We start from the raw sequence: 16435 nt of genomic DNA on the forward strand, positions 1-16435 counted from the left end.
AATGAGTTTGAGAAATGAAGTGATCTGTATGGGACCAATGGACTGCATTTGAGTGGTTATGGTGTGAGTCGCTTGGAGAGACTGCTGCTTGAAGGTAGAGTAGTGAATAGAGAGAATGAATCAAATCGAGTGGGAAGTGATGTCGCAGAGTGGGAGAGTAAGATAGGAGAGATTGAAGAGGTGGTTATGACTGGCGAAGTGAGTGCTAGTATGGAAAATGAGAGAATGGGTGTGAAAGAGGAGCAGGGAAATGGGGAGGCTCAGGGTGTACAGGGGTACACAGCATGAGAAAGGTGGATGCTCCAAGAGAAGGTAAGAGCATGTGTAGGCAGGAAAGGAATGGGATGACCAGGGATCAAGAAGAAAGAGTTGGAATTGAAAAGGGTTTTAAAATGAAGAAGCAGAAAGGGAAATGGCCCCAGATGAGCAGGGAGAGGTCACATCAAGTGAGTAGTAGTATCAGTGGAACTAGCTGTAGATTCAGAAATGAGCTGTGGTGTTTGTATACAAATGCCAGAAGTATAAGAAACAAGGCAGAAGAAATGGTTGCACTAATTGCGTCTGTTCACCCAAAGATTGTCGGAATAAGTGAAACATGGTTGGAAGAGGATGACATCCTGACAGGAATAGAGATGGAAGGCTATGATGTGTTTCGTGAGGACAGAGGGGGTAAAAAGGGAGGGGGAGTGCTAGGAGTGCTATTGATGATGGAGAAAGAGTTATGTCCATATAAAGTGGAGATGCAAGAGGGAAATAGTGCCAGGGGTTTTGAGGCAGTATGGTGTGAGATAGAGGTGAATGGAATCAAATACTTGGTGGGATGTTGTTATAGACCAGGTAATGTGGATGGTGGTGATAGTGAAATGTACAGTCAAATTAGCCAAGCAAATAAGAAAAGGGTGATCATTATGGGTGATTTTAATTATGGCAATATAGACTGGAATGATGAGATAGCAACTCGAAGTAAAGAAAATGAGTCTCTTGAGTTTTTGAGGGATAACTACCTCAGACAGTATGTAACAGAGGGCACATGAGGATTAAGGATCTTGGATTTGGTCATCTCATCAGAGGATGTAATTAAACAAGGTGACAAATCATCCCCCAATTGGTGAGAGTGACCAAGAGGTGATTACCTGGGTGGTTTCCAGCAGTGCAAGGACCTTTGTGAGAAAAGGGTATATGTGGAACTACAAGGAAGGGGAGGGTGATTATGAAGAGCTCAGGCGACAGCTTGCGGGTGTAGCGTGGAATGAGGAGTTAGCTGGAAAAGAGATCAATGCAGCTTGGGGGATTTTCAAAAACTGCTTAGTAGATGCAATATCTAAATGTATTCAAAGGGTAAGAAGTTTAAATAAGGTGGGTGTGAGATGGATGAATAAAGAGATTAAGCATGCCATACAGAGATAAAGGGCGTTGTGGAGGCAGCATACTAGAAGTGGAAATAATAAATTCCATGAGGTCTACAAAGACCAAGCAAGGAGGGCGACTTGGTTGGTGAGGGTAGCTAAAGAGAGGTATGAACAGCAGTTGGCTAATGAAGCCAAAAATAATCCTAAGGAGTTCTTTCGATATGTAGCCAGCAAAAGAAAGAATAATTCTGGAAGGATGCCATTGATTGGAGAAAATAGTATAAAGACAACTGATGCAGAATGTGTGCTGGAGATACTTAATCAGAAGTTCATAAAGATCTTTCAATCTTGTTAATATGACTTCATGGAGAGATTGAGAGCAGTTGATGATGGGGAGGAGAGACTGACTGTAAGTGAGCAAGAGGTGTTTGGGGAGTTGAGTGATGTAAATAAGGCTGTGGGACTTGATAATATATCACCACATATTCTGAAAGAATGTGCCAGGGAGTTGACATCTGCCTTGACATATTTTTTTAATATGAGTCTTGCACTCGGTCAAGTTCCTAAGGAGTGGAAGGAGGGCAAGATCGTGCCACTTCATAAAGGAGGTGATCAAATTCAAACATCGAACTATAGGCCTATCTGTGTGTCAGGTGTTGTTGTTGTTAAGTTGTTGGAGAAGCTTATGAGAACTAGGATCCAGAGTTGGGTTGATAACAATGGTATTATCTTTGATGGACAGCATGGATTTGCTAAAGAGAGGTCATGTTTTAGTAATCTACTTACTTATTACAATAAAGTGACTGCTTCCTTGGACAGAGGAAAAGTATACACAGTAATATACTTGGATTTCACAAAGGCTTTTGATAGAGTACCTCATGATAGGTTGAGAGTCAAACTAGAGCAGATGGGGTTGGATATTAGATTAGTGCATTGGATTGGAGACCGGCTATCTGATAGGTATCAACAAGTTGTGTATGGGGGAGCAATATCCAGGAAAAGGAAATTCACTAGTGGAGTGTCTTAGGGGTCTGTTTTAGGTCCATTGCTGTTTAACTTGTATATTAATGATATAGGCGAAGATTTGGATCGAGATATTCAGTTTTTTTGCAGATGATGGAAAATTGGGTTGAACCATGAAGTGTAGTGAAGATTTTGTGGCCTTACAGGAAGACTCGAATAGATTGAGTGATTGGGCACGGAAATGGGGATGTGAGTTCAATGTTGCAAAATGGAAGGTTTTAAAATTTGGAAAACAAAGATGGGATGCAGAATTTATGCTTGGTGAGAATATATTGTTGGAGGTAGAAGAAATAAGAGATCTGGGGATGATAATGGATAAGGATCTAAAATTTAGGAGACACATCACCAAAATTGTGAAGACAACACAAAGGCTTCTGGGAATGATGCAGAGGACACTGACGTGTAGAAGTAGGGAGATTCTTGTTCCACTTTATAAGGATTTGATTAGGCCACACATGGACTATTGTGCCCAGATTTGGTCACCGGGTTTTCAGAAGGATGAAGAAATTTTGGAAAGGGTCCAAAGGAGAGTGTCTAAGGTAGTTTCTGACCTCTGGAATGTCGAGTACGAGGAAAGATTGAGAAGATGTAATTTGCAGAGTCTGGTGGAGACAGGAGGAAGAGGGGAGATATTATAGAGACCTACAAGTTGGTAAGGGGTTGTTATAAGATCAATGCTGGTGAAGTTTTGCAGAGAATAGTGGGAGATCAGGGGAGAACCAGTGGTCATCCCTGGAAACTGTATAAAGAGCGTGTGAGTAGGGGAGTGAGAGGCAGATTTTTATTGTGCAGAGTTGTGAATGAGTGGAATGCCTTGCCCGAGAATGTGGTGTCTGCAAAGAGTTTGAATGTGTTTAAAACACGGTATGATAAGCTTTGTGTGTGTGTGATAAAAGGACCTCCCAGATGAGTCTTTGACTCCATGAGGGCTTGGGGTGGTAATAATAATAATAATAATATGTAGCATAATAGAAGAAAATTTACACATACCTGTTCTTGGATGTGGTTGCCTGTCTTCTTTCTGCAGTGTGCATACTTCTGCTGTTATGGTATTGAAAAGGGTGTGTGTGGGGGGGGGGCTTAGGGAGAGGATTGACGGGGTGTGAGCCATTTGGAGCGTGTGGATCATCAACTGAGCTCATGGAGGAAGTGGATGCTATATTGTGTCGGCTTAGATTTTCTGCCTTTGAAGTGTTTGTGTTATTGCCTATTGGTTGGAGTTGTGACCTAATTTTTATGTTGCTGAGCTTCCAACACTTGGAGATTATGTAGGGTCAGTGGACATTGATTGAGTTCTCATTACATTTTATGGCCATCGTTTCCGATATTCTAAGCATGGTTTAGTTGTCTTGTCTGTTTATTATGATGGCTTTGTCGATTTGCAGGGTATGTTTCTGTTTAAGGGCGTGAACTGCTATTTCTATTTTCTCTGTACTTTGTATTCTATTTTTTTTTGATGTTGCATTTTTTAGTGTTTAAATGTTCTGGAATAGGGATATTACATTCACGGAAGTGTTCTTGTAGTCTTGCTCATAAAGACCTGATGGTAGAACCTGTGTAGGTGATATCACAGTCTTTTTGGCAGGGAAATTTGTAGACTACATTGTGGTGTTCTGGTATTTCTTTGTGTGTGTCTGTGTGTATGTAAGATTTAGTGGGTGTTAGAAGATTTGCCAATTTTTGGTTTGTGGTGAATACCAGTTTGTAGTCAGTATGTTTGAAAATGTATTTGTAGGCTTTGTATGTGTTCTGTATATATGGCAGTATGATAACTTTTTGTGTTGGGAAGTTTTTTTTGGTTGTTGGGTTGTTTTGATGGATATTTGCTGTCCTGTTTGCATAATTTATTAGTTCTGTGGGATAGTTGCGATTTTTAAAAATCACACAAAAAGTTATCAAACTGTCATACATCCAGAACACATACAAAGCCTACAAATACATTTTCAAACATACTGACTACAAACTGGTATTCACCGCAAACCAAAAACAGGCAAATCTTCTTCTTCTTCTTCTTTCACTCTGCCTTATCCCATGTTAAACAGGGTCGGCGCACCAATCTTTAACCTTCCTCTTCCAAGTTCTCCGGTCCAGAGCATCCTTCGGACTCCATCCTTTCTCCCTAAGATCCTCTGTCATCTTATCCCTCCACCCGAGCTTGGGACTGCCTCTTTTCCTCCTTCCCTCCAACTCCATATAATCCACTCGTTTACCAACATATTCCTCACCCTTCCTCTCAACATGTCCAAACCACCTCAGCCTACTTTCTTGTATCTTCTTGCCAATTGGTCCCACCTTAACCGTCCCTCTGATGTAGTCATTCCTTATCCTGTCCTTCTTTGTCACACCACTCATCCATCTCAATATCCACATCTCCGCTACCTCCATCTTCCTCTCCTGTGCCTTGGTTATAGGCCACGTCTCTGTGCCATGGAGCATCGCCGGCCTCACCACCATCTTATAGAGCTTTCCTTTCCTCTTACAACTCACTCTCTTGTCGCACAGGACCCCGCTCATCTTCCTCCAATTCATCCAACCGCATGTTATTCGGTGCTGTATTTCCTCATCTAGGTCACCATTCCTCTTGACAACCGACCCAAGGTACTTGAATTTCTTCCCTGAAATTAGCCTTTCACCCTGGAGTCGTATGACGATATCCTCGTCACTCCCCATTGACATATATTCAGTCTTCACCCGGTTAATTCTCATGCCGCTCTCCTCCAATTCCTTTCTCCACTCTTCCAGGGTATTTTCAAGCTTCTCTCAGGATGATTCGCATAGATAGAACAATGTCATCGGCAAACAGCATGCTCCATGGTGCCTCCTTCTTGACATCCTCCACTAGTACATCCATGACCAGGTCAAAGAGGTAGGGGCTCAGAGCTGACCCTTGGTGTAGCCCTACGACAATAGGGAACCCTTCTGTCATGCCGACACTAGACCTGACCTGAGTTTCTGTTCCCTAAAACACACTAAATCTCACACAAAAAAAATAGCAGAAACACCACAACGTAGTCTACAAATTTCCCTGCCAAAAAGACTGATATCACCTACACAGGTTCTACCATTAGGTCTTTATGGGCAAGACTACAAGAACACTTCTGTGACTGTAACATCCCTATTCCAGAACATTTAAACACTATAAAACGCAACATCAAAAAGAAAAATAGAATACAAAGAACAGAAACATACCCCGCAAATCGACAAGGCCATCATAATAGATGAAACAATGCTTAGAATATCGGAAACGATGGCCATAAAATGTGACGAGAACTCAATCAACGTCCACTGACCCTGCATAATCTCTGAATGTTGGAAGCTCCACAACATAAAAATTAGGTCATAACTCTGACAAATAGTCGATAACAGAAGCATATCAAAGGCAGAAACACCAAGCCGACATGACATAGCATCCACTTCCTCTATGAGTTCAGTTGATGACCCACACAGTTGAAATGGCTCGAACCCCCGTCAACCCTCTCCACGCCCCTTTTCCCAAAAAAACTTCCCCTTCCTCTAAAAACAGTTTCTATTTTCAGCCTCCTTTTCATCCTTTTCCCACCCTACAAAAAAGTGCCCACCCTTAAAAATAATATATGTATATATTTTATATAAAAAAACCCAGGTTTTTTCAGATTAATTCTCCCACATTGCCTAAATCCCCCCCCCCACACACACACACAAAAGCAGGCAAAATAGCCGTAAAAATAATAGTTTTTGAGAGGAGTAACATGGGAGTTTTCCCAGAAATAATACCTGCATTAATATTGTCCTAATTATAATAATTTTAATAACAAAGGATAAAATGTAAATTACCATCATATAATTTTTTTAAAAGATAATAAATTGTCATTAAAAATAATTATTATTGTAAAATGGAATTTTATTTAACTGTAATTTTAAATTACTAATTACTGTTTATTAGTATTATAACTGCATATGATGATGAACAGCCTATTTTTCTACCCACTGCAGGGTAGAAAAATAGGTAGAAAAAAATTTTTTTACCCTCTCCCATTACAGGAGGTTTTGGGTCTACTATTCCCATGGTGACCCAGTCCATATTGGGAGAGTGTATCTATACTTGGGTGAATGAATGTATGAAGGAGGAAGACAATCACAAACATCCATGCCTACATGGGATTCGAGCTTGCAGCCTCTTGGCTGGAAAGCGGATATGCTAACCACTCAGCCAACTAGGCCAGCTATTAATGCATTTATATATATATATATATATATATGTTGAAAATACCAAGCAATTTTAAACCTGGTTTTACTCCATTTCCCAAGTAAGCAAACAGACAAATAAGTCAAGTTTGCGTTTGCAAGTGATGCAAGTTTAGCTGATCCTACAAGTAGTGCAAGACCAAGGCAACTCGTGGTAAAGGTGGCATAAGCTCTGATCACTAATCTTAATATTTACCCTTAATGCCAAAACACATCTCCAAGAAGGGGATGCATGATGTTTTGTATGTTTTGTATTAAAGGCAAGGGGCCACTACCCAGACCGGTTTCGACCTTTATTGAACTATTACTATGGCAAGCTGGGACTGGCAGACCACGCTTTGGACACTCCTTCACACAGGATTAGATGGAGGAAAACAAATGTGCTATTTAGGAGTCGTTATAGATCTGAAAGATTATTTTTTGAGTCAGCAATGGCTTTTGAAGAATTCTCCCAACCTTAACAAATAAGGTTGCATTAATTTGCCAAAAATTTGGCAAATTAATGCAAATTTTTCGTTAGAGGGCGCCAAAATAGGACTTTAGATCATTTGTCTTTTGCAATTATATTATTTCACTCACTCACTGTCGCGTTTACATGTCTGTTGTGCTCTGATGATGCTGAGTTGAAAATCAGCAAAATATAAGCATTAATAAAACATCTTTGTTGATAAAAGTGTGTGTGGTGTTGTTAATACCGTGAAAAATAAGTCATGAATAAACATCAACACCTAAGCTTATCTGTTCGATTTGATAAGCTGATTTAGCGATGTGCCCCATAAACTTCAACTCCCTATCCACCAACTCCCAAGTCCCTGGTCTCATCAATCTCCTGGAGTACAGTTCAAGCAATGTGATATACTGCTGCTAATCTTTTAACCCCAAATGAATAACCTTACATTTTGCCACATTAAATTGACATCCATTCTCCTTAGCCCAGACCACCAATCTATACAAACCATCCTGTAAAATTTTGACATCTTCTGCATTCACTATTGCCCTACCCAACTTAGCATCATCACCGAACAAATGAACCGTTCTTCTCAGATCCTTCCCTACATCATTAATGAACAAATTAAACAGCAGTGGTCCAAAAACATAACCCTGCAGCACACCACTAGTCACAGGCTGTCTTTTGGACTCTACTCCCGAGTAAACTATTCTCTGGTATCTCTCCATCAACCACCGTCCTATCCATCTCACCAACCCTATATCCACTCCCAAATATTGCAGTTTATGGATTAGACTTCCATGTGGTATCCAGTCAAAGGCCTTATCCAGGTCCAGCAGTATCACTGTAAACCCATTACCGTTATCCAGTTCAGCGGTCAGTGTGTTATAAAACCTGAGAAAATTACTGAGGCATGATCTACCCTTCACAAAACCATGTCCCCCATTCAGTATCCCATTTTCATCAATCCATTCCTGTATTTTGTTCTTAACTACTTTCTCCAAGACCTTGATAACAACTCCTGATATACTGATCGGTCGGTAATTTGCAACAGTAGTCTTGGATCCTCCTTTATGCAGTGGAACTATTTGCACCTCTTTCCACCCCTTTGGGACTAAACCGGACCTGAGACTCAGATTAAACAATGAAATCAAGGGCACTGACAATTCTTTAGCTGCTTCACATAAGACCAGTGCTGATATACCATCCAATCCCACAGATGTATTCACATTAAGGTTCTGTAATAGACTATTCACCTCCACTTCATTCACCACAATTCTCATATAAACTAATGTTCCTTCATTCCTTCAATGTCACCACCTGGATGATATACTCTTGCAAAATGCTCACTCAGTAATTTCACTATATCGACTCATTCAGTGACCTCCCTACCATCGGCGTTCCTTAAAATCATTTTGCCATGTACAGTTTTTCTTTTACTAGCAGCATATTGAAAGAACTGTTTGGGATTCTCTTTAGCTTGCAATCTATATGGCAAGCAAGCAAGTAAAGGAAAAAAAGGTGCTGCTATGACTATCCATCAGTGTCGACCTGCCATAATTCTTCCTCTTGCTTGCCATATTGATGAAGAATACCTTGGAATTAACTTTAGCTTAACTAGTCAATCCTCTCTCAAACTGCACCTTTTCTTTCTTTACCATGCTTGTCGCCTTCCTAGCCTGCATTTCATACTCTTCATGGATTTGAATGCCACCAACTATCTTGTACCTCCTCCATAACATTTTCTTTTCCAACACATTTGATTGATTTCACTGTTCATCCATTTCACTCATCCTCTGTTTATTTGCTTACCTCTTGGTTTGCAGAGATACATTGCAACAATATCTTTTCTGCACAGCTCATCTATCCAAAATATTGATAATAGTTGACTACAGAGCTTTCAATAATCAATAACCTTATAATTCCATGTGCACTGCTCAACACAATTAGGGATATTTTAGTTTGTCAGATAATTATAAATTTGTCAAATAATTATAATTATTGGGCACTTTATACATGAATAAATATTTCTTACTTATGGATATGGTGTAATTGAGATAATGTTTAAATAATCAATATTTATTACAAATTTAACAAATTATACATTGTATCATGAAATAATTTTAACGAGAATAAGAACAAAAATATCTCCTAATTGTTTTGAGCAGTATATATCATTCTTTTTTAAAGTAATTGCTTTCTGTTTGACCACTTCCAAACATTTCCCATTAATATCAACTTAATGCTAGTCTGTATTAATTTTAAAAATGATAATGATATTAAATGGTTCATTATAATATATTTTGTTCAAAGATCAACAAAGACATTTCTTCTTAATTTTTATTAGTACGAAATCAAAGAATCATTCAACTGCTTGTTGATTATTCTCCAGTTTCATCAATCAGTCAATCTTCTTATCCTCACCATCATGTACAATTATTAATAATGAAAGAGTTCATCGTTCATAACTATCAGAACAAAATATACAGTTGGGTGCTGCTATAGACCAGGTGATGGAGTAGACGGTGGAGATAGTATGCATATGCAAATAGAAGAAATGAGTGGAAGGAGGGTAATTATTATGGGAGATTTCAACTATGGTAACATTGATTGGAAGGAGGAGAGAACACACGGGAGGAAGGAATTGGATTTTATGTGGTTATTAAGAGATAACTATCTGCGACAGTATGTAATGGAAAATACTAGGGATCAGAGAGTGCTTGACCTAGTAATTGCATCTAAGAATTTGGCTGTAACGAATATGACCACATTGCCACTAGTTGGTAAGAGTGATCATAGGTTCTTGACTTGGGAAGTGGCTGAAGGTGTGGAATTTACAATTAAGACAAGGAACATGTGGTATTATTGGGCTGGTAAGTATGACAAGCTTAGGAGTTTGATTGGTTCAGTGCCATGGTATGTACAACTGCAAGAGCAATAAATTGATAGTGCATGGGAGGCAGTTAAGAAGTGTTTGCATGAAGCAATGGCTGACTGTATACCTAGAGTCCGAATAATAAATCAAGTAGGGGTTAAATGGATGAATAACACCATTAAGCTTGAGCTGCAAAAAAAAAGAAACAACTATGGAGGGAATTTAAGGAGAAAGGTGACCGACAGGCACATGAACGGTATAAAGTGCAGGCCAGAAGGGTAATGAGTGTGGTAAGAAAAGCAAAAAAAAAAAGATAATGAAAGAACATTGGCCATGCAGGCTAAAGAGAATCCTAAACACTTTTTCTGTTGTAAATCCGTTATGTTGCAAGTAAAAGAAAAAATGTATATGGCAGAATGATTTTAAAGAATGCCGATGGTAGGGAGCTAACTGAATCAGTTGATATAGTTGAATTACTGAGCGAGCACTTTGCAAGAATATATCTTTCAGGTGGTGACATTGCAGAAATGAATGAACCAATACATTATATGGGAATTTTGGTGAAGGAAGTGGAGGTGAGTAGTCTATTGCAAAACCTCAATGTCAGTACATCTGTGGGATTGGATGGTATACCAGCTCGTTTTGTACATGAAGCAGCTAAAGAATTGTCAGTACCCTTGACCATTTTGTCTAATTTGAGTCTCAGGTCTTGGTAAGTGCCGAGAGGGTGGAAAGAGGGGAAAATAGTTCCACTGCATAAAGGAAGTTCCAAGACTGCTGTTGTAAATTACCGACCGATTAGCATATCAGGAATCGTTGTCAAGGTCTTGGAGAAATTAGTCAAGAATACGGGATTGGATAGATGAAAATGGGATACTTTATGGGGGACAACATGCTTTTGTGAAGGGTAGATCATGCCTCAGTAACTTGCTCACATTTTATAACACAGTGACAGCTGAACTGGATAAGGGTAATGGGTTTACAGTGATTCTACTGGACCTTGCCAAGGCCTTTGATAGAATACCACATGGAACTTTAATCAGTAAACTGGAGCAGATGGGGATGGATATTGGGTTGGTGAGATGGATAGGAGGGCCGTTGTTGGAGAGATACCAGAGAGTGGAGTCCAAAAGACAGCTTGTGACTAGTGGTGTGCCGCAAAGTTCTGTTCTTGGACCACTACTTTTGAATTTGTTCATTATCGATATAGGAAAGGATTTGAGAGGAAGTGTTCACTTGTTTGCTGATGATGCAAAGTTGGGTAGAGCAATTGTGAGTGCACAGGATGTTAAAATTTTGCAGGATGATTTAGATAGTTTGGAGGACTGGGCTAGAGAAAATGGATGTCAATTTAATGTGGCAAAGTGTAAGGTTATGCATTTTGGAGTGAAAAGATTAGCAGCAGAATATGAAATTGGTGGAACCATACTCCAGGAGATTGTTCAGGCCAGGAATTTGGGAGTGTTGGTGGATAGGGAGTTGAAGTTTATGGGGCTTATTGCAAAAGTGGCTAAATCAGCTCATCAAATCACTTGGTTGCTGAAAAATAATTTAACAAGCAGAGATAAACAAGTTATTGTTCCTCTATATTGAGCCTTAATAAGACTCCATCTAGACTACTGTGCCCAGATATGGGCGCCAGGGTTTCTTCTTGATGGTGAGGAGATGGAGAGGATCCAGAGACGAGTGACCAAGATGATGGCAGGTCTGTGGAATGAACCTTATGAGAACAGATTGAAGATTTGTGGGTTGTAAAAATTGGTTAATAGGCGGAAAAGGGGTGATATGATTGAGACATTCAAATTACTGAAGGGTTTCTATAAGATTAATCCAGAAGATATTTTTGAGAATAGGACTGGTGGTGGGTGGACTAGGGGGGGATCATCCATGGAAGCTGGGCAAGAATTTGGTTAGCTGGGGTGTTAGAGCTAGGTTTTTTACTTGGAGAGTGGTGAATGAGTGGAATAAGCTGCCAGAGTCTGTTGTGGGTGCTATGACTGTGAATGAGTTTAAGGCAATGGTATGATAGATGCCGTGTGAATATCGAATAGTTGTTCTTGACATGATGTTAGGGCCTCCCTTTTGGGCAACTCCAATGAGTCTGTTGACTCCTTGGAGTTGCCCAAAATAATAATAATAATAATAAGAAGATGAAGGCCTTCACCTCAACTACATCTCTCACGTCTCTCTCTCTTTCTCTCTCTCTCTCTCTCACGCAAAGTCTCTCTTCCCATTACCTGTTTATATAGAAGAAATAAGATATTGTCTTAGTTTCAAGAATATCATCGTTATAAAAAAAAATGTAATAAACTTACAAACTGTAATAAATTCTTTAATAGATATATAAAATATGGTTTCTGTCTTGTAAATTTACATATTCTGTATATACAATAATTTATGGAAATTCATACATATACAAAAATATATTGTCAAGTGCAAGTCTTAAAAAAAAAATCACCTCTTTCAGCTTAGCCATTTCTTCGTCACGTATCCTTAGTTTCTCAGCCAGTTCTCTCTTAGCCTCTTCAAGCTTTTCCTGCTTTGGTTTCACTTCCCTTTAGTGAAAAAATTATATTAAAAATGCTAATAATGTTGTGTCATTTAATAGAAAGTTGTTATTTATGTCTCTGACTGTTCAACAAATATATTATGTAAGTACTTTTTATGACCAAACATCCAGAGTTTCAGTAGTTATGGTAGTGATGTGTCAGAAATGAGTGAGTACATGCAGAGAGAATGAGTTGCATTCTCTCTCTGTAGAGATAACACATTTTGAGGTAAAATGGATGACTAATGAAATCAAACAGGAACTATAGACAAAAAAAAAATAGGTTATGAAAAAAAGAAGTATAAAAAGATCAGTGGAGAGAATTTGAATGAGGAAAAGACCCAGTTCAGGATAGTAACTAGTAAGCGAACAAAAAAATGTAATGAGAAGAGATTAGCCCTGTGACCCAAGGAACATCTTATTCTTTTGTTGTGTGGCTAGTAAGAGAAAAAATTATTTTTATTATTATTACACCCTCCATGGACAGTCGACAGACTGATCATGGGAGGATCATTCAACTGACAACATATTCATCATACAGAATTTTACAGTCCTTAATACTCATTGCATTAACAACAGATTCTGGTTATGCATTCCATTCACTGACAATTCTCCATGTAAAAAAATCTACTCCTCACACCCTTCTTCACCACACTTTTGCATAACTTCCAGAAATTACCTCTGGTTCTTCCCTTCTCACCTCAGACATGAGGAGATCCGAGAGAGAGAGAGAGAGAGAGAGAGAGAGAGAGAGAGAGAGAGCAATCATACCACCTCTCTTCCTCCTATTCACACAACTCTGCAATCCACATTCCTTTAACTTCTCTCCACAGCCAGCATTCCAAATGCTGATATTGTCTTAGTAACTCATCTCTGGACACTCTCCAATATCTCCACATCACACTGAAAACTAGGTGACACCAGATCTGACCACAATAGTCCAAGTGCGGTCTGACCCAGAGGCATAGCTAGAGAGGGGCAGAGGGGGCAGTTCGTCCTGGGTGGCACTTTGAACCTTTTTGAACTTTTGCAGTTAATACTAAAATACAGTCTCCAGAATTCATTTCCAAATATTGTAATACTACTGCGAATATTCCTCACAATTGCTGTAAGTGTTGCTAGTTGTGAGAGGAGTTGTTCTAAATAAAACTGATTAAGAATTACCTACATTATTATGAAACAGACTTCACCAATGTCATCGATGATTTTGCTAACAGAAAAGCAAGAAAAATAACATTTTAGAATGTTCATATTAAAGTTTTATTTCAAAAATAAACATAGTGTTTTAATTTATTTCCTTATATGTCGTTTTGACATTTTGCCGCCCCTCTCAATACACACCAAAAAAGTATTTTTGGTGTGTATTGAGTGGAGCAGCAAACTCAGAGACCACCCCAGGTGGCAAAAGCTCTAGCTACACCACTGGTCTGATCAGTGCCTTATACAGTGACACAACCACTTTCTCATCCTTGCATGCTAGAGTACTTCTTATTATAGCAGCACTACGATGTGCAACCTTTGAAACACTAGAAATATTCCCTCTAAACTTCAGTCTACTGTCAACCACCACTCCCAAATCTCTAATCTCATCCACTTCCTGCAGTACAGCACCATGAACATAGTACACAGCCTTATATTTCTGCACTCAAAAATGCACACACCTTGCACTTATTGATATTAAAACTACACCGCCTCTCTTTTGTTTAAGTAAAAAGTCTATTCAAATCTTCCTGAAGGGAATTAAGATCAGCAGTACTACTTATAATTCTTCCCAACATTGCATCATCAGGAAATAACTGAAGATTCCCCAGTGAGTCCACATGATATATCGTTTACAAACAAGTTAAACAGCAGGGGGACCAAGAACAGAACTCTGGGGCATGCCACTGGTTACCCTTCTTCTTTGAGACCCTGCTCCATCATGCACAGCCTGCTGATATTATTCAGAGAGCCAATCTCTGATCCATCTAATTAATATATTATCTATTCCCATCCTCTGCAACATGTACACCTACTTATCATGTGGTAATCTATCAAATTCTTTTGCAATGTCTATGAATATCACTGTATATGATTCTCCCTTATCTAACACACTCGTCACCTTATCATAAAATGCAAGTAAATTACTACAACAGGACCTACCTTTTACAAATCCATGTTGACCATCATAAAGAATCCTATGTCCATCAACCTAATTCTGTATTCTATTCCTTACTAATCTCTCCAACACCTTGACTACAACTGCAGTTATACAAACTGGTCTATAGTTGGAGACTTCTGTCATAGAACCATGCTTGTTTAGTGGTACTATTTTGCCTTCTTTCCACTCTTAAGAACCGTACCTACTGAAAGACTTTCATTAAATAACCAGGTCAAGAGCATAACCAACTGTGGTGCGCATACCTTACAATTATGTGGAGATATGTCATCCATTCCCACAGTCTTATTCACATCTAAACCCAACCAATATCCGCTACACATCTGTTTCTTTCACCTCCAATATTCCTAATACTTGCCTCTCTTCTATATATTGTACCAGATCATTTATAGCAGTATGATATATGCTGATAAAGTGTTCATTCAATAATTCTACTATATCCTTTACAGCTGTTAGTCTGCTGCCATGACCTTCCACCACTGTTAGTCTGCCATATTTATTCTTTCTCTTGCTTGCAATGTAGCAGAAAAATTCCCTTGAGTTAACTTTGGCCTGACAAGCCAATATCCTCTCATACAGCACCTTTTTCTTTCTTTACTATGATCATCACCTTTCTAACCTGCATTTTATACTCTTCATGGATCTGATCAGCACCAACTGTCTTGTATCTCCTCAATAATATTTTCTTTCGCAGCGCAGCTTGCTTGATTTCACTGTTCATCCATTTCACTCCCACTCCATTTACTCGCTTAACCCTCGGTATGCAGTCATACATTGCTTTTGTCAGATACTCCATCCTGTGATTCTCCGCACTGTGAGTTTCCATGAATTGTCAACATCTTTTCCACACACCCATCTATTCAAAGTACTGATCTAACTGCTACAGAGCTTCCTATTATCACCTACTTTGTACTTCCACATGTATCTACTTTTGGCAGTGACCTTTTCTTGTTTTATCATTTCCCAAACAAGTACCTCATGATTACTCTCACCAACCGGCAGCTGTATCAACACCTCATTAACAACTACATCTTGTAAAGTTATTACCAAATCCAAAACATTAAAGCCTCTAGTAGCTTCAGTCACGTGCTGCCTAAGATACGTATCTCTCAGAAATTTGACAAACTCGTCCTCCTTGTTCTGATCCACGATCTCCTCCTTCCAGTCTATATTCCTGTAATTAAATTCTCCCATCAGGATCACCTTCTTTTTATATTATTATTATTATTATTATTATTACCTAAGACCCCATGGAGTCAAAGACTCATCTAGGAGGTAATTTTTTTTTTTTCCCACATACACAGCTCATCATACTGTGCTCTAAACATACTCAAATTCTCTGCAGACACCACACTCTCAGGCAAGGCATTCCAATCATTCACAACTCTGCATGAAAAAAAAACCTGCTTTTCACTCCACTACTTGCACCCTCTTTATACAGTTTCCAGGGATGACCCTGATCTCCCACTATTTTCTGTAGAACCTGTCCAGCATCGATCCTATAACAACCCCTTACTAACTTGTAGGTCTCTATCATACCTCCCCTCTTCCTCCTGTCCATCAGACTCTCGCAAGTTGCATCTCCTCAATCTTTCCTCATACTCGACATGCCCAACTAATTTGCCTAAACATTTCACAATCAGTATTCTCTGCATTCCATGGCCTACAACAGCATCCTATCAGTTATATTAACCTGTTTATTTCAACTTCGCAACACACAAATTCAAAATCTGTGCGTGCACCATCAATTCCACACTTTGCAGACACAGTTCCTCTGCAATCATTAATAGCATTCCCCATCTCTTTTCAC

The 16435-nt window shown here is 39.1% G+C and overlaps 1 protein-coding gene across 1 annotated transcript in view; it reads right to left on the reverse strand.

The window, feature by feature from the left end:
* Window positions 1–16435, reverse strand: part of kl-2 (dynein heavy chain 2, axonemal kl-2) — a 1497432-nt gene that overhangs the window by 667547 nt on the left and 813450 nt on the right. Inside the window, exon 35 of the mRNA XM_090414156.1 lies at window positions 12378–12474. Within this exon, the coding sequence (XP_090270282.1) occupies window positions 12378–12474 (97 nt within the window). The remainder of the gene's footprint in view (window positions 1–12377; window positions 12475–16435) is intronic.

This window comes from Typopeltis vanoorti, chromosome 24 (genome assembly GCF_054136105.1).
Source record: "Typopeltis vanoorti isolate ZY-2024b chromosome 24, IOZ_Tvanoo_1.0, whole genome shotgun sequence".
NCBI classification, from domain to species: domain Eukaryota; kingdom Metazoa; phylum Arthropoda; class Arachnida; order Uropygi; family Thelyphonidae; genus Typopeltis; species Typopeltis vanoorti.